The sequence below is a fragment of the Hippoglossus hippoglossus genome, chromosome 9 (genome assembly GCF_009819705.1).
Source record: "Hippoglossus hippoglossus isolate fHipHip1 chromosome 9, fHipHip1.pri, whole genome shotgun sequence".
Lineage (NCBI taxonomy): Eukaryota > Metazoa > Chordata > Actinopteri > Pleuronectiformes > Pleuronectidae > Hippoglossus > Hippoglossus hippoglossus.
The window spans coordinates 6,612,843-6,636,342 of record NC_047159.1 but is presented as its reverse complement, the minus strand read 5'-3'; the positions used below and the strand labels follow the sequence as shown (position 1 = coordinate 6,636,342).

The 23,500-nt window shown below is 41.1% G+C and overlaps 2 protein-coding genes across 3 annotated transcripts; both read left to right on the top strand.

Annotated features, from left to right (window-relative positions):
* Positions 1-1,832: 1,832 nt before the first annotated feature.
* On the top strand, positions 1,833-16,221 carry LOC117767573 (protein shortage in chiasmata 1 ortholog). Of its 2 annotated transcripts, XM_034595331.1 has the most exons (28): positions 1,833-1,909; positions 2,281-2,356; positions 2,804-2,930; positions 3,219-3,309; positions 3,443-3,627; positions 3,708-3,870; positions 3,982-4,087; positions 4,294-4,435; positions 4,521-4,619; positions 4,768-4,897; positions 5,144-5,238; positions 5,557-5,802; positions 6,255-6,782; positions 7,341-7,568; positions 7,759-7,953; positions 8,062-8,154; positions 8,727-8,908; positions 9,208-9,280; positions 9,433-9,502; positions 10,220-10,395; positions 10,487-10,592; positions 10,925-11,036; positions 11,584-11,705; positions 11,797-11,884; positions 12,097-12,228; positions 12,835-12,984; positions 13,338-14,079; positions 14,543-16,221. In XM_034595331.1, exons 1-28 carry the CDS (start codon positions 1,863-1,865, stop codon positions 14,626-14,628), a joined length of 4,590 nt encoding a protein of 1,529 aa, XP_034451222.1. In that variant the 5' UTR covers positions 1,833-1,862; the 3' UTR covers positions 14,629-16,221. The 2 variants fall into 2 exon arrangements, with proteins under 2 accessions (XP_034451222.1, XP_034451223.1); XM_034595332.1 differs by lacking the exons at positions 1,833-1,909; positions 2,281-2,356; positions 2,804-2,930; ... (1 more) ...; positions 3,443-3,627; positions 3,982-4,087 and having other exon boundaries at positions 3,751-3,870; positions 14,543-14,890.
* A 1,741-nt stretch (positions 16,222-17,962) lies between these two features.
* tal2 (T-cell acute lymphocytic leukemia 2) lies at positions 17,963-20,563 on the top strand. Its single transcript, XM_034595339.1, has 2 exons — positions 17,963-18,268; positions 19,301-20,563. Exon 2 carries the CDS (start codon positions 19,315-19,317, stop codon positions 19,651-19,653), a length of 339 nt encoding a protein of 112 aa, XP_034451230.1. The 5' UTR covers positions 17,963-18,268; positions 19,301-19,314; the 3' UTR covers positions 19,654-20,563.
* Positions 20,564-23,500: the final 2,937 nt, after the last annotated feature.

Below are 23,500 nucleotides of genomic sequence, written 5' to 3'. Positions count from 1 at the left end.
CGCCTGGCTGAAGGAGCTGGAGGTAATAAACGGCCGACTGGAGGCTGAAAATGACTTGCTGAAGCAGCTGGAGGCTGAAAGCGCCCGTCTGAAGGAGCTGGAGGCTGAAAGCGCCTGGCTGAAGGAGCTGGAGGTAGTAAACGGCCGACTGGAGGCTGAAAATGCCTTGCTGAAGGCTGAAAACGCCCGGGTGAAAGACCTGGAGGCTGAAAACCAACGGCTGGAGAAGCTGAGGGCTGAAAACGCTGCTCTCAAAAAGCAGATCACCATGACAAATATTTCCAGGGGAGAAGAGAGGAAGAAGATGGGCGAGAAGTTGGAGTCTTCTGCCTCACTTCTGTTGAAGTCCAAAGGCGACGTGACCAGCTTGATTCAGCTCGTGGAGTCTGAAAAAGCCAAAGAGAAGGAGCTGGAGAAGGAGCTCAGGAACATGCACATGAGGTTTAAAGTAAAAGAGGTCGAGGTCGTCTCCCTGAATGCAGACCTGAAGCTCCAGGAGGACAAGCTGCAGCAATACATCCTCAAAAATGAGGGCAGGTCCGAGGAAATAGAGGAGCTGCAAAAAAAAAATAGAGCCTTAGATGAAAGGTGGTCCACCGAGCACAAGGAGTCCCTAGAAAAGGAAACCAAGCTGGAGGACGACATAAAACTCCTGATCCAGCAGAACATTGTGCTTCAGGTACGTTACACCAACTCATTCTGATTGAATAATATTGGATTGTTGATTTGTTTCCGATTCAGACTTTGAAAAAGAAAAGAGTGAAACTTATGTTGTCTCTGTCTTTTCAGGAACAGGCCTTGAGGACCGACAGCTACAAGGAGAGGGTCAAGAAGGAGAAAGAGGAGAAGAAAGAAAGGAAGAAGAGCGAGAAGGAGGAGAAGATGAAAAAGAAAGAAAGGAAGAAGGAGGAGGAGATGAAAAAGAAAGAAAGGAAGAAGGAGGAGGAGATGAAAAAGAAAGAAAGGAAGAAGGAGGAGGAGATGAAACAGAAAGAAAGGAAGAAGAGAGAGAAGGAGGAGAATGAGGAGAATGAGGGGACGACGAGGAGGAGGTTCCCCTGTTTTCTCTTCAACTTCAAACCCTCCTAATCTCCTCTCCCATCCTTTCTCTCCCTCTGCCCTGTCAATCATCCCCTCATCCCAGCTCCCCCACTACCTTACACCTTAACCCCCTCCCCTCCTCACCCTCCATCTACCTGTATGTGTTAGAAAATAAAAAAGAACGATCTATCAATAACAGTGACCTTTCCTCTGTCTAGTGATTCCAGAAAGCTCTGTCAGTATGTGACTTGTATATCTCAAGAACTGTTCTTCTTATCAGCTACACACATGATTATTCAAAGGCAGATTGAAGAGCAGTTTTTTTGACTGTTGTGATTTCTTTTTTAATAAACTTTGAATAAACAGACAACCAGCGCTGTGGCTGATGTTTGGTCCACAATCAAAATGATGAAAACCAAACATTTATATGTAAAAAAAACGAAATATCTATTTATATTTTATTCCTTTGTATTTTAGCTGGAAAACACACATTCTCCGCAGCACTATCCTTTTATTAGATTTAATTATATTATTTTGAAAGACACTGACAGACTATGTATCTACTTAACTAAGGTATCTTTACTTAGTTTTTCTGCTTATTATTCTGCATCAAAATATACATCACGTAATGTACATCACGTAATAACTCCGCTGCAGCGATCACATGGTTTTGTTGACACCCCATCGACACCGGTGTCGGCTATCCTCACAACAAACTCTCTTTACGTCTTCATCCTACGGTCCATCCTCAATAGACGATCTTTGACATGAACCCACTCTGTTAGAAGAAGCGGGTTCATCCTCAATAGACGATCTTTGACATGAACCCACTCTGTTCAAAAAGCGCGTCAGAGCATCGCATCATCATGTAAGTTTAATGTGACTTTATATTTTATTTATACAACTATCGCGGTCCAATTATTCAACATCTACATGTTGTGATGTTGAAGTTGTAATTAAATTACATTTTTTCGACTTTAGAGAAAAAGTAAGCAAACAAGCGGCATAGCATACTGAGAGGAGAGCTAGCTAGCTAACCAAGCTAACAGAAAAAAACTTGTAATATTCATTTTGTGTATTTAAACACACGTATTCTATGAACTAAGTTAAATAGACATGTTAATCCTGACAATAGACGTTAAAGTAACCTGTCTGGTCAAAGCTGTGGTTCAGATAGCGATAAGAAAACAGGAAATTATAAATGAATGTTCACTAAAATATGCTAATTTCATGCTACAGGTGTGAACATGGCGGCTGTTTACCTCCTCACATCTTCTCCGCTGTCAGATATAAAGCTGTGGACTATGTGTTTGAGGTGAGTTTCTTCATTTTACCTCTGGAATATCTGTTTAATTAATAGTATGAGGTTATGTTAATGTTAAAGCTGTACTGGACTAAGGTGATAAACGTCTTGCACCACTTATAATTGAGAAATCTGTGAAAAATATTAATTATTAATGATGTTATATCAATCCAGTCAACAAATAGACCGACAGGATCGTCTGTGTTTCCATTCATTTGCATTTCTGTGTTTATTTCCAAATACAACTTAGCATTAACCTCATACTGTTCTGTCCAGACTCAGTTTGATTTTAACCTTTGGTGTTACTTAAATTAATGTGTGTTTACTTTTGCCTCTTAATCAAATTTTAACCTTTGTTTACATTAAATTATTCCGGTGTTTGTGCATGATGTATTGTAAGACTTCTCTGGGTGTTAACAAAGGCGCCATGAAGTATTATTATTATTATTATTACTTCAGACGACCACCAGTTTCAAAGTCATGATGAACTTGCTGGCACTGCCGGCGCCTTACCTGACCGACACCCACCTGTACCCTCACAGTGGCAAACTGCCTGAAGTCACCTACAGGACACCGTGGATCAGAGGTGATAGAGTGACTCCACTAATGTTTTATATTGTTGGTGTTGTTGTAGCAGAATCAAGTTTCAAGTTTTATTTGTCATATGCAAGTTAACACAGGGTCGACAGGACAATGAAAGGAGTCGGACGAGGAGAAACCGGTCAGATCAGCAGTGAACAGTCACTGCTCCCTGACTTTAAAGATTACAGATTACACACAGAAATAACTTGAGTCCTACTTGCTGCATTTAATTAATTTATGTTAAGAGTGACTGTCAACAATAGGGTTTGTTTTTATGTTGTGTTCCTGACAGGAAAGGTGGTCTCCACCTGCAAACTCTTTGTCAGTGGTTCCGTGCTTGAAGACCTGGGAGGAACAAAACAACCTATGAATTTTACAGAGAGGTGATGTAACTCCCTCACTCTGCAACATTTTCCCCCTCCTGCATTTTATTATATCACCATTTAAATATTACTTTAATTTTTTGAATGTCATAGGTGGATGATTTTGATTTTAAATGTTTTTGTCACGTTCCAGATTTAATGTGACTCTAAATGAGGTGAACAGGGATGTGGAGAAGATACCCAGCTCTAATCCTGACTCACTTGAAGCTGAGGATAAGGCTGTTTGCAATTTAAAAGAGTCACAGGTCAATGGTTCATGTCACGAAATGTTTTTCAAGTTGACAACTGACCAGATGAAATCTGGAAATCAGAACAAAGGTAACTTAACAGTTGTAAGAATGACTGTTTTGACTCTGATCATTCTTTCTCACTAAAAAACATGTTTACATCTGCCAAAGATCTCCTCCTGCCTGAAGAGCTCATTGTTGTTGATTACCTGCAACAATTTAAGAGTGAATTACCCACATTGAAAACCAAACTGTCCAGACTGAGGACGCTTCCCGTGGCCGACCCTCTGCTGAGCTCAGCGGGAGACACCATCTCTGAGGACTCAATATTCAGGTGAAAACATGTGTAGTTCAGAGTTGTTGTTCCATTTGGAAACCTAGACCTGTCTCATTCATGTTTTGGTTTGTATTAGCTGTAAAATGTATTGGATTACAACCTTTCCAGGAGATGTGCGTCTTATGAAAAACCTCCTGGTTCGTGTGCCAGTGACGCTCACATGTGTGCAAACATACATGAGGACTTTGCCAAAGAATTGCTCATGAAGGAAGAGGTAATTTAAATGAAGAGGATAAATGCTAAATTATTTTGTTTTGGCAATAAAAATAATATAAGCTCTCTGGAATTTCCTGGTTTTCTTAACAAATTCTTCAATATTTCTAAACACATTTACACATAAATGGAGATAATTCCAGGGCTCACTTTTACTTGCCACTGTTTGCATGAAACAACTTAATTTCTACAGTTTTTCCTCCACAGTCTCTGCTCTTACCGGTTGTTGTGGACACTTTTAAAATGACCACAGAAAACTGCGACTCCTTTTCAAGCATTTGTGGTCTTTTAGATGTTGCTCCTGAACTATTGGATGAGCAACTTCCAATCCTGGATATGCTTCATAAAGGTGAAGACGAGATAAGAAGGTTTTAGATTAAATAAAAATACATAGCAGTATAATAAAATAAACGTTCCTTCATTTCCCCTTTCAGATGCAACAGTGTCAGTGGATAAATTCCAGTGCGACTCACCAGAGGAGCCTAAACAAGAAGGCAAGATGAATGGAGGCCTGATAGACTCAGATCGCATAGGTACAAGTTACAGAGAACATACACAATAAGTGTAAACTGTTAGATGTACTATGTGTGTGTCTGTGTTACTCACTACTTAGTGTTTTAGAAGTCACAACATGCTTGTTTGTAATTGTTGTTTCCTTGCTTCCATTTAATGTTTCTATAGAACGTATGATGCTTCCAACTGAATTGGAGCTGGACGTGTCTCTGACACTGACTCCGAAGACCAGTCACACTCGTCTGTGTCCGTCCACTTCTGAACTCGAGAAGGAAGAGTTGTCACCGCTCTGCAGACGGTGAGTGACGATACCAGATCAAGCTGTGGTTAAACTGCTAATACAGCAGTTACCATCATGTTGTTACATTTATAAAAAACTGAAGTGATATCACGGTAATATCCGACAACATAATGATAATAGATTCATAAAGAGCTGAAATGAAAACACAATTCAAAGATATGGGTAAAAATATATAATGTAACAAAGAATACTGATAGTGCACAGTGTTGTAGACTGTTTGTGACACCGATGATTGTTGTGTAGATCTTTAGTGTCAGTGAGAGCTCACACAGAGATGGAGAAGGCTCTTTGGAAAGCAGAGAAGCATCCAACCTTTGTGGTGGGATTTCTGTTGGCAGGTAATTACAAGGTCTAATGTTTGAGCATTTACCAGATAGGATAAAGGGTAAGACAAATGATGATTGATAATGGACTAAAGGACTAAAAAGTTAGGATATCTCTGATTTTGCCTCCAGTGTGATGTTGTGCCACTTTAAGAAGTAGACAGTTATTAAATATAATAAAATCAAATACACATTTACATCTTTTTCATGATAATCCTATTTAGTTTACTTAACTCTCTTAATTGTAAGAATATTTATGTATATTTTTCAGACCTACACTGTAAATAAATCGACAGTGTTTGTAGAAATCTAATCCGTTGTGGTTTATTACAGAGCCTGAAACACCTGAACCAGCTGTGGACTTCCAGCCACTGTCTGAGGCTGTAAAAGTTCTTAAATTAGAGAAGCAAAGCTTTATCACTGCTGCTGCTGAACTGAAGTCACAGATGAGCACAGGAACCTCACAGGTGTATTTGTGCAGCAACCGTGAGGTCACTGAGAGCATGAGGTCTGAGCTTCCCTCCACCAGAGAGGAAAAGATGGAAGACTTTAAAAAGCTGTCACCCGACCATGAGCTGTGTGAGTAGAGTTGTCTTTGTCATTGAATCTGTTTTATTTGGCAGTGAATGTGTTAGTTGTCAAGAATTTGTGCAGTTAATTAGAGGGTGAAGAGTCTTTTAATGAAACAAATAATCATGTAGTTAAATGTCCCGCCACCATTGTACATGGTGTTTTGTTTTGTCATTTTAATTAAGGATAGTAAATTGAATATATTTGCATTTTGGACTGATGTTGAGACAAAAGAAGACGACTGTAGTGAACTGTGATGGACATTTTAATAATTAGTGACTTATTCTAAGCATCTATACTAAGCATATTAATAAATATTGAAAATAATTGTTAGTACTGTTTATGTTGTGAATCGCTTCAAACTATTTCTTTTTTCTTTTAGAGCATTAAAATGTGAGATTATTGCAGCAGATGATTTATTTACACATCTGTGTCCTTTTCCTAATCTCCACTGGTTTCAGTCACAGTTGGATCCTTCCTGACGAGTCCTGCAAACAAAACTCAGTTACCTCACATGAAGAAACAGGAAACCTCTCTCCATACTGAAGCTGCCACAGATGATTCTCCTCTGCAACAACAAAACCATGCTGACGCGTCTCAGAACAAACTCCTTATGCTCAATGTCAACATGAACAACAAGGAAGTAAAACCTGCAACACTAACACTTTCAAAACCGGCTGCTGCCTCCAACACCAAGGAGGAAATTTCCAACGTCAGGTTCTTTGAAGTCGCTGCCCTGTCTTCTGCTCGTCAGAACAACAGAGACACATATGACTGTGAGACTGAGCAGAGTGTCCACACTCCTGAGCAGACTGTGTCCTCACCACCGATTATCAGAGACAACCACAGACATCAGCAGGTTACCAGATGTCCTCCAGAGAAGGAACTTGACCCACTCTCCACCTTCATGGCACTCAGATCCCAGCAGGTGGCGCCAGTTACTGCAGCGCCAGTTACTGCAGCGCCTCAGAGCTCAGCCAGTTCTCCAGGTACTTGCTGCTGCTGCTGCTGTTGTGGAAATGTGTTAATGTGGTTATGACTGAAAAGATAATGCTTTTATCAGCTGTTTTTATAACGATTGGAGATGATTTTCATCACACCTTTTATAGTCCTGCAACCTTAGTTTGTATTTTGACCTTTTTGGCATCTAGAGAAAAACTGGTTCTTCAGCTTGATCCAGTTTTCTTCCTCAGAATTTTTTTTGCTTTTCATTCATTCAGATTTTTTGGGCAAAATAGCAAATATATATATGAAACAGGATTAGATTTTTTTGTGTAAAGCTATAGTGCCACTTCTTAGTCATATCAGAAATGTTGCCTCCATATCTGGAAAACTAAACGTTTTGTTTTAACATGGGTTCAGGGGACTTGCTGTTTGCTGATAGAAAATGGATAAACTGAGAAAATAATCTGGAGATGCAATGGTACCAATATTTAAACATTTTTGTGGTTCAGGTAAAAGATACTTTGATAATGAACTTACTCTACCCGTGGTGTAACGTCATACTCGTTACTGACTGTGATCTTGTCGCGTCCCCTTTTTCTCAGCACCAGAGGTGGAGCGAGTAACTCCACCGTCTGAGCCGCATACTCCTCCACAGCAGATACAAAGATCAGACAGGAGGCCAATGTATATGAGCGGTTCTGTGTCAGGAAATGTTACCAGAGAGCAGGAAGCTGCTGGCCAATGGAAAGGTCAAGTCATCAGTCATCCTGTCAGCCAGTCCGACCCTCAGGAGGGACAGGAGAGCAGAGGGATACAGGTTCAAGCTACAGGTACAATACCTTTACAGTAACCAGAGTTAAAATATACTATAAACAAGTAGACTGTTTAAAAATTTTAAAACTTTTACTCAACTAACTTTCACACAATTACTGTAGTACATTATCAGTGTTGTAGAAACAGTTAAGGTGTTTCAGAGGGCTTTGTTTTATTTTGAACCTCTGTCCTCCTGTTCCCTCGCAGACAGCCAGCAGCGGGCCTACTCTGAGCTGCTGACCATCGCTCAGCCCTGTTTGAACTCTGCCAGAGAGCTGGGGCTCAACTTCCTGGTGTGGGGAGACTTCAGCTGCCTGACCCCCGACCGAACACATTTCCTCCTCAAACAGCAGGAGAGGGTGCTCTGCAGAAAGCATGCACAGAGCACAGAGCTGATCAGAGGTGGGACATTTAATGTAATCAATATGTTTGTTATTAAAATATGTTGTTTGTTTTGGGTTTTAAACTGTACATCACCTCTCAAGCATGTTTCCACTGTGTTCCGTACAGATCAGGAGCTTCTCTTCAGCAAGGTGACTCTGATTCATGTGCTGGTGACGTTCAAGGAGCTGCTGCTGAAGTGCGACCTCAGTACTGGATTGGGTCAGTTTTTTGCTGGTATCATTCCTCTAGTCTAGTGTGACTTCAAAGCTCCTAAATACTTGGTTTAGAATCTTAATTCTATCTCTGCCATTAATTATTCACAAAGAGAAGAGTCACTCAAAACTCAGCAAAATCTGCTTTAGCAGGACCGTTTTGAACTGGTTTCAGCACATTTCATTTAAATAATGCTCAACTCTTCTGGTCTTGAAAAGAAGTTGAGCCAAAATGCCTTACAAGGTGTTATGGTATTAGCAGCAGCAGCAAGGAAAGAATTATCCTCTCATTATGGGAAAATGTGAATTTCAGCAAAAATTTGAATGAACTAAAATTACTTTTTAATGGTTAATGCACTGATCCATTTTATTGTGTTTACCCAGGACCAGGTTGTGTAAAATAATATATTATATCGAGCTACAGAAAAAGTCATAAAGATAAAATAAATTGAGGTATGATGGATAATGGAAATGGAAATTGTTTTTTCAGTGATCAGGTCTTAAGAAGTCTTAAATTTGACTTGGTGAACAATATAAACCATAATGTGATATTTACAGCCTTCTCCTTATTTTCTACAGCGTACCTGACTCAGGCAGCTGAGACATGTTCGGAGCAGATTCTGCAGCAGCTGGTGAAGAGGATGCAGATCATCTTCTTCCTCAGTCACAAGAACCAGGAGCCCAACCTCAAAGTGCAGGAGCTGCAGCAGCTGCTGGCTGAATGGCTGCACAGCAGGAAAGGACACAACAACATGGACAAAGTCAGTGTTCAAGAGATACTGCTTCCTTTTTCATAGTAAATTGTACCAATTGTGTGATGTATTGCATTTTGGTTACTGAAATGTGTAAATGTTGATTTGTTAACTGTAGACTAAGTTAATCAAGAACACAAAGTCAGATAAATAGATAAAATGCATTTGACTTATATTGTTCCACAGTGACACACACTTTCCACCCAGCAAATCCAATCTTTAATTTACCTGTGTTTGTTACCATCACACATTAAGTTTCAGTTTTTATTTGTACAACCCTTGATATGACCCTGGTTTTCTGTCTGTAGATTCTTGTCATATTATCAGTCGACTCTGACGACAGCAGATCCACGATCATCAACAGCTTGAGCCAAGTGGCCGGTGAGCATCTCTCAACCTCCTTCAGCCGTTAAATAATATGAACTAAACCACTGGCATCAGCCAGTGGTTTTGCTAAATTGTCTGTGACAGCAACATAAAAATATGATAATTGATATTGGAGATGAGCATGTTCATGTTTTTTATTCTCACAGGTGCAGCTGTAACGTCAGTTCGTCCTGAGGAGAACAAAACCAAACTGAATGGTGCCAGTGTGGTCAGCAGGTAATGAGGAACAGCAGCATGACGATCAATAATTGGTCAATTAATTTGATCAGTTAATAAGCAGCTGCAGTGAAAAATATAATAAGAAGAAGAAGAACAAATGTAAAATCATAGAAACTAAAAGAATGGTTATCTGCCTCAAATACACATTCATATAAATAACAGTGTCAAATATTTGTTCTGCACCAACAACAGATAAACAAAGACTAGGATGAGGAACAATTTGCTAAATATATTAAATGACAAATAATAAATGGCTGAATAAGAATTTGGATGTTGGACATATACTTGGCCCCTCTGTGTAAAATCTGGCCCCCTTCATATCATAGATCCATCCCTGTTGATTTGACAAATGTTTATACCAGCTCTCGTACACACTTGCTGACCTGGATGCTTCACTTACTCTGATATGCAGCTTTTGTGCTGGTTAGGTTCAGATTCCAGATTCTAAATGGTTGAAGGAACATAATTTAATTCCATATCCTGGCACTTCTTTAGGTGCTGATCTGTTCTTTTGTGGTAGTGATTGTTTATTTTATTTTATGAATATTATGTAAAACCAAAAATATGAGACTAGGCTGTGACTCTCATCTCATTATATAAAAGTAACACTGGAGTAACTGTTGCTTGTTTTCACAGTGTTGAAGGAAATATTTTCAAGCTGCTTAGCTGTGTTGAACAAAGTGTTGTTTTAACACTCCCATCCTGTTTGACCAGTGTGTGTGACAGTGTGTGTGTAGTGGTGTATGAGCAGCATATAGGCCCCGACTTCCCCTGGAACAGTTTCTGTCTGGTGGTGGAGTACGACCATCCAGGTCAGTCTCCATGGTCCACAGTCTGCAGAGAGAGGAGCATCAGTCACCTCTCTTTCAACACCAGCATCTCTGACTCTGGTCTGTTGCCACCAAATGCATATTAATCACCCATTAATCATGATTAATTAACTACTTAATTCTAAATGTTTGTGTTTGCTTGTTCTTAAAGAGAAGGGGAAAGACCCCTGGTGCCTGGAAGACAACGTTCCTTATGTGTTGTTGGTGACTGAGGAGTTTCTTAACCGTCCACTGCTGCTGCAGACACTTGAGTCAGAGTAAATTCTCCCGTTCATCCAGTCAAGTCTAATAACATCATATCCAGCTTAGTAAGAGTGGTTGTGTGGATTTCCAATTTAGACCCAAGACATCACCTTACTGGAAATGAGGGAGTCTGCACTGAAGTTCCATGAATCTCAATATCACTGGTCTTAAACCATTGAAGCTTTGAGGATCTGCCAAAATGTCCTCATATTCATGGTTTTGGGCAAAATGTGTCCACACAACCACAGCAAGACATGTTGTGAATTAGATTATTAATTATATTAATTAGACAAACAGCATTTTGGTGAGATCTGTCTGTGTGTTTGTGTTGTGGTTTGATATACAGGTTCAATATAACTGTGTTGGAGAGGAGTCACTGTCCGTCCTTGCAGATGCTCGGAGGGACTCATCACTATGCTGTGATCACAGTGGATGAAAGTACAGCCATTATCATTCAGGTACCAGGGGACAGAGAAACCTGCTGCTTCTCTCACATGACACTTATCTGTAACAATGCTGGATTAACGCTTGTGTTTTCATCGCCTGCTACTGAGCTTCTTGAGCATTCCATGGAGATGCTAAAAATAAAATATCCGTGTTCAGGCAGCAACAACTTACCGTAAACTCTCAGATCCATTTCCACAGCTCCGATTCATCTGCACTCCACATGAAGTCGTTCACTTTACCATCGTCTCTGAACAATCTCAAGCTGTGAAATAAATCAAGAAGTGTTGAGTTTTGTTGACAGTAGCTTAAAAAACAAATGATTTGAATTAACTTGTGTCTGAAAACGTTTTATTTTTATTTTGTTCAGAATGATTTAGTACATTATACAAAATTTACTATGCAAATGTTTCTTTTTCTTTTTTCTTTACCTTGCCTGTGTTCATGCCGGGTCAGATTTGAATATCTGCTTTTATATTTAAAAACAACAAACAAACTTTAAGCAAAATTTTATTCTATTTCAGCAAATGTAGTTGTGTGTGTGTGTGTGCATGTGTGTAGGATCAGGATGAACTGGATCAGGAACAAGCCAGTGAGGGACTGGTGATGAGGCTGACTGCTCTCTGTCTTCAGTACAACTGCTGCTGGGTGATCCTGCACTGCCCAGACATCCAGGGAGGAGGGTTAGACTGCACACACGCGCATGCACACACTCATGAATATTCATGTCATACAGAGACACTCCATTACTGCCTCTGTTCTGTGTGATGACAGATTTTCCAGCGAAGCCTTCAGCAACTTGCTGTTGGTTTATTCGTCTCTGGTGCTGTTTGGAACAAAGTCCAATGATCTAGATGTCAAGGTAGAACAAGTTCAATTCAAACACGAGTTCTGCCTTTAACTGTTCAGGTTTTTCAGAGAGTCTCTGTTCTTGTCAGCAAAAACTTTCTGCAGGAGCCAGTTAACTTTTGATGTGTAGAGAAAAGAGCAGCAGCCTCTATTGGCCACATTGGTATTTACCTTACCTGTAGCTGTGTTGATGGGTGACAGTTAGTTTCTTACCCTGTGTTTCAGGTGCTGATAGTGTCCGAGGTTTGTGAAATTGCCAAGTGGATCAGTCAGATCTGCTTCCACAGCCTGATGTCCAGTGACAGGGATCCTCTCAGCTTCCTGAACAGAGACTGGTTGACTGTGATCCCTTCACAGGTGAGCACAGCATCACCAACACAAACCCTCACTGGGAAAACCATGGGAGAAAGTTTCTGGATGCCGAGCTACAGCTGTGTACATTTTTAGTTTTTATCTATGGTGGATTTCAGAGATTGTTTAAGTTTTTGGTGAAGAGGAGTTTGCTGAAATTTAGAGTAATTTTTTATTCAGATCTGAACTTTGAAAAATAAATATGAAGCGTTTTAAAGCCCGTTTTTCAATCAGTTGTAAAGCATCTGTTAAATCAAAGTCGTGCATTTATTTCATCCCATGTGGAAAACTGCAGCTCTTTATGTAAAAAGAATTACATCAAATCCATTTAGTTCCCATTTCTCCAAGAATACAGATTACAATTCTTAAGTTGAGACGTTCAACTAAAGGAATTTGTTTCTGTCCTGGCACCTGAACTGTGTCAGTAATTTTATTTAGTCTGCACAACTACTTCTGTATTTTCCTTTAAACATCGGCTGAAATTGTACCTTTTTCAACATGTTTTTGTGCCATGTATCTGGTTTAACTGATACATTTTACAGCTTTTCTTCTTGCCCCGAGTCTGAGTTTAATGCTTTGTGTTGCTTTAATATTTTTTTCGTTTCTCGACAGGAGGAAAAGTGTCTGTTGCAGTTCCCATGTGTTAACCCTCTGGTGAGTCAGCTCATGCTGAGGAGAGCTCCGTCCTCACAGTGGCTCCTGGGGGCCTCTCTGTCTCAGCTGGGTGAGCTCCTCCCTGAGGTGCCACAGAAAGTCCTCAAGGTGATTCAGAAAACATCACCACATTTAAATATGCGGAAAATAAATTGTATGTTTAGTCTTTGATGCAGTTCCCTTATCGGTAGAGAATATTTTCATCTTAGTACGTTTGAAATTTAATACATTTTTAAAAGTCTAAGTCTAAAAATAATCAAAAAACCTTACAACAGAAATTACATGTTTCAATCTACAGCTGATCTGTCACAGGCAGAACAAAGTCTGTCCATGAAGAGTTCTTTGTTGAGTTTCTCACTCTTTTAAAATGTTCTTCTGATGAATTCCTTAATAATTTTTTTTTCAGGGCAAACTGAATATTTTCAGTGGCAGTTCATTTTCTTTTCTCTTCTTGATTTTAGCTTTTCAGTGACACCACCTCCCTGTTCACACTGACCACAGACCCGAACCACCTTGAGTCTCAGGCAGTCGTCACTGAGACAAACCGACAACCCCCCACCCCCCCTCATCCAGAGGCGTTCTGCAGCCAAACCACCACCAGCTTCCTGTTTGGAGCTGAAAGTGCAGAGACCAGCTTCTGTGAACGAGACCCAGACCCGACGGTGCAGGATGAAAGCACCGATTTCACATTCGACCTGAGTTGTTCTTTCGGCGGCCCAGATGTTCACCTGCAGAGCAGCTGGACGGGCGGGGAGCTGCGGAGAGAGGAGTTGACGTTTTCTGGATTAAAAAGCAGAGCCGGAGCAGTGGGGAGAGTTGTGAGGAGAGTAAACGACCAGTGGACACTTGGGCCTCCACCGAACCACAGCGGCTTCACCAACTACCTCCACACTGCTGACGACAGTCCTCTCAAACTGGACTCCACATTCAGATACAGCCCCCAGCCACCACCTGACGTCAGCACTCAAATATCTGCATACTCCACAGTCTGCGGCGACTTCCAGCAGACTAACAACCTTCACATCACCTGCAGTCTGAGCCCTCCCACTGCAGGGGTCACAGCGTGGGGTCGAGCTGAAAGCAACGACGACTACGTCTCCAGCATCGGAGGGATGACAGCAACTTCACCTCAGTACGGCTCCAGATGCTGGATCGGACGAGAGAGGAAGAGGAGTGGAGAGGCTGCCGGTTTGGTTGGAACAGGTGAAGATTCAAGTGCAAGCAAAAGTTGGACAAATATTTAGTTGATTTTCTTCAAAGTGATAATAAATAATTAAATAAAACCCCTACAGCAAAAATATATCATGTTGTACATGAATCATGTGACTTAAACTGAATCTCCTGCTCCTAAGAGATAAGTAATTAGGACTGATTACATTTTCGATGAGTAATCTGTACTAATTGATTTTCAGGTAACTTGTCAAAAACCGCTCTAAATATTTGCCAAACAGTGGTGGATGGAAACACACATTCATTTACAAATACTTATATATATATATATATATTTAATATTTAAGAAGAAAAGGCTGCACAAAGGTTAAAAATCAGGAGAAGAATCAACAGAGGAACCTGTAATAAGAAAAAGGCTCAGCCAGTGTTTGAGAATTTGTTTGTTTCAGAATTTTTTATTTTAACAGATTAAAATATTTCCTTGTGTGTTTTGCAGCGTTGACTCCACTGAAGAAGGGAAGGCTGAGCTACGAGAGGGTTCCCGGCAGGAGTGACGGTCAGACCAGGCTGAAGTTATTTTAAATATATATGATTTGATCCTAACGTTGTCCTTACAGTTCTGTTAAATTCAAGCTGTCTGTTTGGAAGCATTTCAGCTTCCAAGTTTTAATTCAGAGGAAATAACACTTTTAATAGACTGCAAAGAGTTTTCAGTGCGAGCTAGTTTTTGCATAAAATATCTACATTTTAAAACCAGCACTGTTTTGTTCTTTTTAGCTGTGGTGGCAAAAAAAATGTGAGATAAAATGTGATGCATCAAAATGTTAAAATACTAATATATAAAACACATTTCACAGCACGAATGTAGTTATTTGTGATTTTATAAATTAAAACTAAGAACAGTTTATTATTTATTTAATTATTTTAAGTGTCCTGCACCCTGTAACCTCTCCTGTTCATTTATAAACAGATAATAAATGGTAATATAACAGTTATACTTTAAAAAAATGTCTTGATTTGCAGCATTTTTGTTTAAAAATACCTTAAAACAACATTATGTGTTATAAACCATTGTGTTTATATACCGAGTCTTCAGTCAAATAAGGGGGAGCAATTTGTTTTCACAAAAGGAGATGAAAGATAAAGATTACAGCAGTGTGCACATTTTACTTTTCCCTCCGTCCACACAGAGCATGCTCAGTAGTGGAAAACAAATTGTGATTTATGGTTGGAGGAGTCGGATCGGGGGTCTTTCCCAGCTGAACTGATAAAGTCTCTCATTTTAGCAGCTCCAATGGTGGTGCGGTTTTTTTCCCCGCTTTCATTTAGTGAAGCAATCCCCTTATCATCGTCTCTCAGCATGTGGAGAGAGTGCTTATCTTCACGAGCCAGCAGAGTGAAGCCAGCTCCCTCAGGAATGATCCCCAGACAAAGACGACCCCCGGGGACACTGACTACAAGCCTCCCTGCCTCTGGACGGCCAAACCCAGCACTGGCTGCCCACCATCAATAACCCGCCAGCAGCTTTTTTTTCTACTTTCCTCAACACTTCCGTCCGTCTCTCTCTCTCTGGCCTCTAACAAGCAGTGGACAAACAAAGAGAAAATGGTGTTTTTTAATGGCACAGTAACAAAAGCGGTGGACAGGGTGGTTAAAGGAGAACCTGTATGGAGCTCGGTAAACAGCAGCGTGATGGTGCAGTAATTGCCCCTGACTGTTACTTTAGCCCTGGTCTGAATGGGACAGGAGAGATACTGTGGGAATTAACGGGCTGTTTAAACCCAAGCTTTTCTTCACACTTGGCCACAGCTGCAAAGGTCACACAGCTGTTCAGAGTCACCTGTGTGTTTCCTCTCCTCCGTAAATCAGGCCGCTTTCCTGACTCCCATTTTTGGGGTTAAGTGACGAGAAGATTTTACATTTTAGAAGAAAACACGTCAAACATTTTACTGTATTTTCTCCTGTCCCTTTATAACCATAATACAAAATTTTTAAATGGCCAAAAAAACACCATGATAATTAAATTAGGAGAGATTGTGATAAAGGGCCTTAAAGAGTATTAATTCAATAGATTTGATAAAGTATCATGTGATTTAACACTAAAGGGGAAGTGGGTCTTGATCATTTAAAATCCTATTCATTCCAGGAGCTGAACAAAAAAAGAATATTACTGAGCAAAAATAGATTCCTGAATAAAATGCATAAAAAACTAGAATAGCACTCGGAGCTCATACCTCGGCCAAGACCTTAGTTAATTTAAGGGGACTTAACAGTAACCTTCAATTTAATCAAACCAAACAAAATTCCACACACTCAGATATCAGTCGTCTAAATGTGCCTGATTTTTTCCATGAAGATCCATGAATCACTTTCTGGGAAATTGAGGAAAACGCTCTATATCACAAATTTACCCCAAAACGTTATGGCTCCTTTCTTGGCCTATGTCCCAGCCTTCCACCAGTTTCATGGGAATCTGTTCAGTGGTTCTTGAGTAGTCCCGCTGACAAGGTATCAAAAGTATTGTCATAATTAACTTGAATGTTTGAGTTGTGGCCACTACCATGTTTTGTGAGGTCACACTGACCTTTGACCTTTACCGAATTCTAATGAGTCCAAGTGAACCTTTATGTGTCGAGGTTGAAGAAATTCCCTCCGGCTGATCCAGTGTTATCACATTCACAAAAAACAGGATGGATGGACAACTTAAAAACATTGTGCCTCGGGCGAGTCAAAGCACGACCCCGTGATGAAGTGAAGACAAAGTGTTTCCACCATTTTGCATCAACTCCTCTGCTTTTCAAATACTTTATGAAAATCACATTCAGCTGAGAATCATGAGGAGGTCGCTGTTTGTCTTTATTTAAGCTCGTGAACAGTGTAGTTGCACGGCAGTGACTTCTGTCATGAGCTTTCTGTGCTGTCAGGCATGAGTCGTATCATTCTGTCTCTGCTTGTCGCTCTTCCTTTGATACCTGGCCTCGTGGCTGTAATAAAGTCGACACACCGGCCAGACGACCCTGCACCGAGTGCGTCTGCAGACCTGCAGCGGAGGCTGGATGGTGCCGGAGAGCGGCGGCGCCTGTCCTGCAGGTGCAGCCTCTTGGACGTGCAGCAGGGCCCATGAATGGACGATTCAGAAAAGGGCCCCCATCGGGGCCTGTTCTCCAGGCCCGGGGCTAATCCCAGCCCCTAATCGGATTATGTAAATTCCTACTCCACGCACAGACTTTTATGGAAGGCTGCGTCTTTGAAACAACACTTGAAGGGTGTAAAAGGAAAAATGACAATTGGTTAAACTAGACTCGTTTCTTTTTTTTTTATCTATGTGGAGGTTTAAAGTGGGAGGGAGAGGAGGGGAGAGGTGTGGCTGGAGAGAGGTGAGTCAGGACGCTGTGCTCTCCCCGTTTCCTCTCTAATTTATGTGTGTCCCCTTGGAATGGCTCAACAAGATTACCATAGTCATAACAAAACCCATATTGTTCCACTGTCAATCTGGATATGGTATTTTTACCTTCTGTGGCCCAATCAGGCTGAATTCTATAGCAGAGCAGCCAGCGATATCAAGGTCTTCTCCACGGTGTAGAGGACGGTGGGTTGTTCGTGCCTAATGTCACAGAAACAGAAAAGAACAAGTGTCCGCGGCAGTGAGAGAAGGATCACGTCTCAGTTTCACGTCAATGGGGAATTTATTTGTCCCCTTTAGTGCTAACCTTCAAGGATTAAACGAGCAATGAATCATAAAAAGCAGCACAAATAGTCACTTAAAAAGCTGTTGAATCACGGAGGCTTAAAAAAAAAAAAACCTGCGAAACACAAAATGGCCTCGAACGTTGCACGGAAACACCTGAGAATCACTCACAGCGATGTTTTGTGAACAATGTGATCCTGAAGTCATCGGGTCTACATGATAAACAGGAGTGGGGGGGTTCTAACACCATCCTCCTCCACTGCACACGTCACACAATAGGGTTCACCCTGCTATAAAATGTGGGATGCGAGCATGCAGCAGTCATCCCCCCTACTCTCATCCCTCCCTCCCTCCATCCCTCCCTCTCTCTCTCTCTCTCTCTCTCTCTTTCACCCGCTCCTTCCCTCTCGCTCGTAAGGATCCATCAGTGAGAATGAGGAGACGCAGCTGAGTGGACATTAACACACCCTGGACGCTGATGACCTGCGGACGCTGCAACTGACATTTCTCTACCTTTCTGCAAACACAACACAGGTGAGACATGTGTGCTTTATATGTAAATGTAATATACATGTATGTTTATATGTATATATCAGAGTGAAGGATTCTTTTCCCTCGAGGCCACGTTTCCACTCAGGTCACGTGAATAATTAATCAAAATGAGGATGTTATACAAGTGTTCTCTTTGCAGCTGTCATGTTATAGTAAATAAATAATGTGTGTTTATATGAGACTCTGCATTAATAATTCAAACAGGTATTTGTTTTTGTACATCAGCATTTATCTAACCAGAAAGTCTCTATTACTCTAATTCACTCACATTATACTGTAACCTCCCTCCTACTATTTACCATTAATGAGCCGTACACACACACAAATTGTCGATCATATCGATAATTCAGTAGTTTAAATCGCTCCCGTAAATATTTATATCATATTTATATAACTGTGATTTATGGTTTTTCATTTTATGTCAACAGGACGAGTTAGAGAAGCAAATACATTTAAAAATACATCTTCTTATAAATACATTCTAAAGCATTATAGGTTCATACACTGCGTATGAATGCAAGATATGGAGGTTTAATTGTTTCTGGTTAAATAAAAGCTGATTTATAATAAGAACTAACATTATCATTATAATTATAATCATATATATAATTTGGTTTTCAACTTCTGATAAATCTATAGTAAATATAGAGACCTGGTATAAGCAAAAAAAACACGAGGGTTATATTTTGCAGAAAGAAAAAGAAAAACATCTGATTATCATTGTATTTTCAGAAATTATTTCATATAAATTACTACTGTTTGTGTAAGAAACTTGTTTTTTCATTATCTGAAATTCCACCTTGTAGTCAGTTTATTTTTCTTATTGATTAACTGTCAGACTATTCTCTCAGGTCATTGTGTATAAAATGTAGAAATCAAACAGTGGAGGAAAATGCCGCTGCTGCCATCTTTAAATATCTTGTTTTTTACGACAAAGACGAGCAGAGAACCTTAACGACTGAAACCATCATTTGATTGTCAATTAATTTTCTGTCATTCGATTAATCGTTGCAGCTCCACTCAGCACCATGACCAGGAAGGTGTTCACCAACACGAGGGAGCGCTGGCGCCAGCACAACGTCAACACCGCCTTCGCCGAGCTCCGCAAGCTCATCCCCACCCATCCTCCGGAGAAGAAGCTGAGCAAGAACGAGATCCTGCGTCTGGCCATGCGCTACATCACCTTCCTGGTGCAGCTGCTGGAGAGCCAGAGCGGTCAGCCGGCCAGCCACTCCCCCAACACCCTGCTCACCTTCCTCAAAGGAAACATGGAGCAGCTGCAGTCACCTCCGCACACCTGGGCCCTGACCAGTGACACCGAAGCTCCGTCACCAGGATCCAGCTGTGACAGCACGGAGGCCTGGTAGGAACACATCGACGAGATGAAGTATAAACCTCCTGAGTGAACTCTGACCCGTTTCCTGGGTCTAAAAACTGATCTGGTCCTTTCCCACGGCTCGTTTTTGTCCCCATTTGTCACCTGTGTGTGACTCGTGTGTCAGAAGATGCAATACTGTGTGATTTCTTTTTGTTGGTGGACTCCAAATGTGGGTCAGCCTCCTCGCTGATCGGTGTAACGATGTGATTTGCAGGTGAAAATTGAATTTGTATTCTGCATGGATGTGTAAACCCTGGATGTACAATATTCCCTTCATGTCTCCATGTTAATATTCCTTGTTAGTTTTGCAATAAGAGGATGTTTTGCCAATGAGGAAAATGGAGGGGATTAAGGAGTTTCTCATTTAAAGCAATAGATTCTGCGAGGCATTGGAACAGATAATGGCTCAGCCAATTCTCCAGGCTGCAATCATCTCAAAAAGCCAAGGGCACTTTTATTCAAATCGACATGCTGGGGTTTTTTCTTTTCTTGAGAAGACTAAATCTGACCCCTTTTCAATTATCAAGGTTATGTGACGTCTGAAGATTCACTTCCCAGAAAGACTTTTCCTCTTTCTCTCATATTTGTACACAACAGTGTTCAGTGCTGGGTGATTTGTGGTGTTTAGGATTGGACTGAAGTCAAACTGACAATCCTCCTTCAGTAATTATATAATTGACCGCACATCTTCTCAATTACACCTCTTAACGTTTGAGTTTTTTTTTTTTGTTGTGAAATGCACATGTCATATGGCCAAAGATTATGAATTGATTGTCTACTGTGAAGAGTGTGCTAATGATCTTCTAATACCTCTTTTGTAAGTTATTCTGTTTTCCTGTGAATATACATTGTTATTTATTTCAACTATTTATTTATTAAATGATTTGTTAATAAAAAAACCTTCCTGAATCTTTTCATTCACATCGTTCTCTCATTAGAACGGAGACGTTATTTTACGAAATATTTCAGAGACTGTGCTTTTATATCTGTAGGGGAAAAACCACAGCTGGAAAAAAGTAAATCACATTTTAATGGTGGTGAAAAAGCTGAAAAACCTAAGAAAACAAACAAGCAAAGAAATTAATATCTATTAATCTATAAATCTTTGTAGAAGCAGTTTGCTATCATTTCCTGTTAGAATAAAATGTATTAGTATGATGAGAACAGCAGCAGCAGACCTTTATTTTGTAAACAGTGAGTAGTGAGGAATCCAGGCCGAGCATCAGACTCCTATTTCACATGACTGACGTGAAGTTAAGAGCGAAGCTGCAGCGTGAGAACAAACGCTCTTTGTTCGTGGTCAACAAGGCCGAGGACGTTCGTCCAAATGTCCTGTGATGACCGTGTGGACACAAGCTGGCCGCAACGCTCCGTCCATTGACCACAGGCCTGAGTGAAGAGCACTGAAAATGACAGCTTAACTTGTGACCCCTGAGGTCAGAGGTCATTCTGAAGTCAAACACTGACCAGTTGACCAACACGCAGATGGAGTTGAGGAAGTTGGTCAGTGTGCTGCTGCTGCTGCTGCTGCTCTCAGTTTATAAAGACATCTCATGCAAAGACACAACAGAAGTAACAGGATCCACCGATTCATTTCTAATAAATTCTTATCCATCTAAAAACTAAAATCCAATTCATCAATGTTGTTGTGCTAAATGCTTTTTATATATACTGATAAAAAACAAAGATGAAAATTAGTTATAGTTCCAATTAGGTTCCAAATGTTTGGAACATAAAATGTGAGAAAATACTGATAAATGTCTTTAATAACCCAGAACCTAAAAGGGACATGTTAGAATTACTTGATATAACAAATAGTCAAAAGACAGCTTACGATTATTAAAAAGAAAAAGCAACGTGTATCTGTTATGATGAAACCAGCGAATAACAATAATCTGAGACTAAATAAAAGCATTGATGATGATGGTCAACAGAGAAAAGACCCGATCTTAACTGATTAAAAACACTATTTAATATTTCATGTATTTTTCCAAATGAAAGTTTGCTGTCAAACATCAATCCCACGTTTCTGGCTGCAGGTTTCATATTAGAAACATTAATCAATAACAAATAATAGTTACTGCTTCATTTTCAGTCAATCATCAAAACGATGGATAAACTGGTTGTTTCAGCTCTGGTTCTGATTTCAGTGGTTTTGTTTTGCAGCCGTCTCCGTGTTTGCCTGCCATTTAAACCCAGGTCAGACGTTTACACGCCTAATCGTCTTTTGTCACTGTAGAAAATGTGCGGGCGAAAAAAGCTGCAACCGACTGAGCTGAAGAGCAAACACAGGGATGGTTTTGGGCGCTGTCACCCTGGCCGTTAAACTCTGGCTAATGGTGTGTAAACGGAGCAGAGGGCAGCTGGACACACTGACTGGAGGCCTGTGGGAACCGACAGGTGACTCTTTGTAACGCTGCAGAAATACCAGATAAATATTATGGTGCTGGGACAGCGACTGTGCAGCAGCAGCAGCAGCAGCAGCCTGTCTCTCACACAACATGAATTTAGGAGCTATTTACCACTTCTGCAATTTCACGGTGAATTCCGCAATTTCCCAGGCAAAATAAATCGCGGAATTGCCTGGTAATACGAGACGCAATATTAAAAACGGTTTATTTCTTCATGTGTGAGATGTTTCGCCATAATTCAAACTCCCTCGTGCTCGATTGTGCAGTCGCCTTATGAAACAGGAGAGGAAGTGCACGTGACGGCTTCTTGCAAACAAGCTGCCGGGCTGTGAAATGCATTTCGCTGATACACCTTATTTACAGAAATCGCCCAATCACAGAATGAGCATTACTCTGACCTCGACTTTCGAGCAGGATTATGAAACACCGCGATGAAAATAATAATAAATCTGTACGCTTCTCTTTCCCTCCACCGAGTGTATTTGCCTGATTGACTATTCTCTCCCAAGTATGTGGGTAATCGTCTATTGAGAGCACATTTCCTTATCAGCGTCTAACACACTGTCTGAATCCGTTATCACAATGGGCCAGATCAGTGCAGGCAGCCCCTCGCTCTCCCGGGTGAGGCGCCCATGAAAAAGAATTTCTGGAGTTGGGTGCCAACTGATAGGCCCTGAGCTCTTTATCCCCTTAAAGCCAATTCACACTCTGCATGTTTAAATATCTTAGCTCAACCCCTGCCCTCCCACTCCCGTCATGCACTCGAACCCCCTCCTCCTTCTTTGCCTTTCCTCTCTCTGTCTCTCTCGCTCTCTCCCTTTAACCCCAACGCGGCTCCAAGTCCCAGCGTGGACTGCCGCCGCAGCTGACCCGCAGTGCGCTGTGGGTTGGTGGGTGGGATGCAGGTGCAGGGAGGGAGAGGGAGAGAGAGAGAGGGAGAGAGAGAGGAGGGGAGTCCCCCATTGTTGGGCTGGACAGCACCCTCTCTTCTCTGGAGCACCCTCTGATGGGGGAGCCCACTGACAATCACGCATTCTAATCTGATTATGCAAATGTCTACTTCAAAAAGCAATGCGCTGTAACCCTCACCCCGTGGTGGGAAGACAGAGCGAGTAGGAAGGAAGGAAGGAAGGAAGGAAGGACAGAAGGAAGGAAGGAGAGTAGGCAGCAGGAATGTGGAGAGGGAGGTGTGGATGGTTGGATTCCTGAGAAAATTAAGCACAAGGGCAAAATTCACCATCAGAATCAATTTTGTTTGCGGCACCCTCACACCAGCTTCTCGCACACGTCCTCTGTGCCGCCAGGGGAGGTCTGAGGACGGAGCAGCGCTCACTTAACACACTCTGAATGGCCACCCGCTCCCTCAGCAGGGCATTGAATTCAGTATTCAAATGCGTATTGTTTTTCCAGACGCTCCTGAATCCG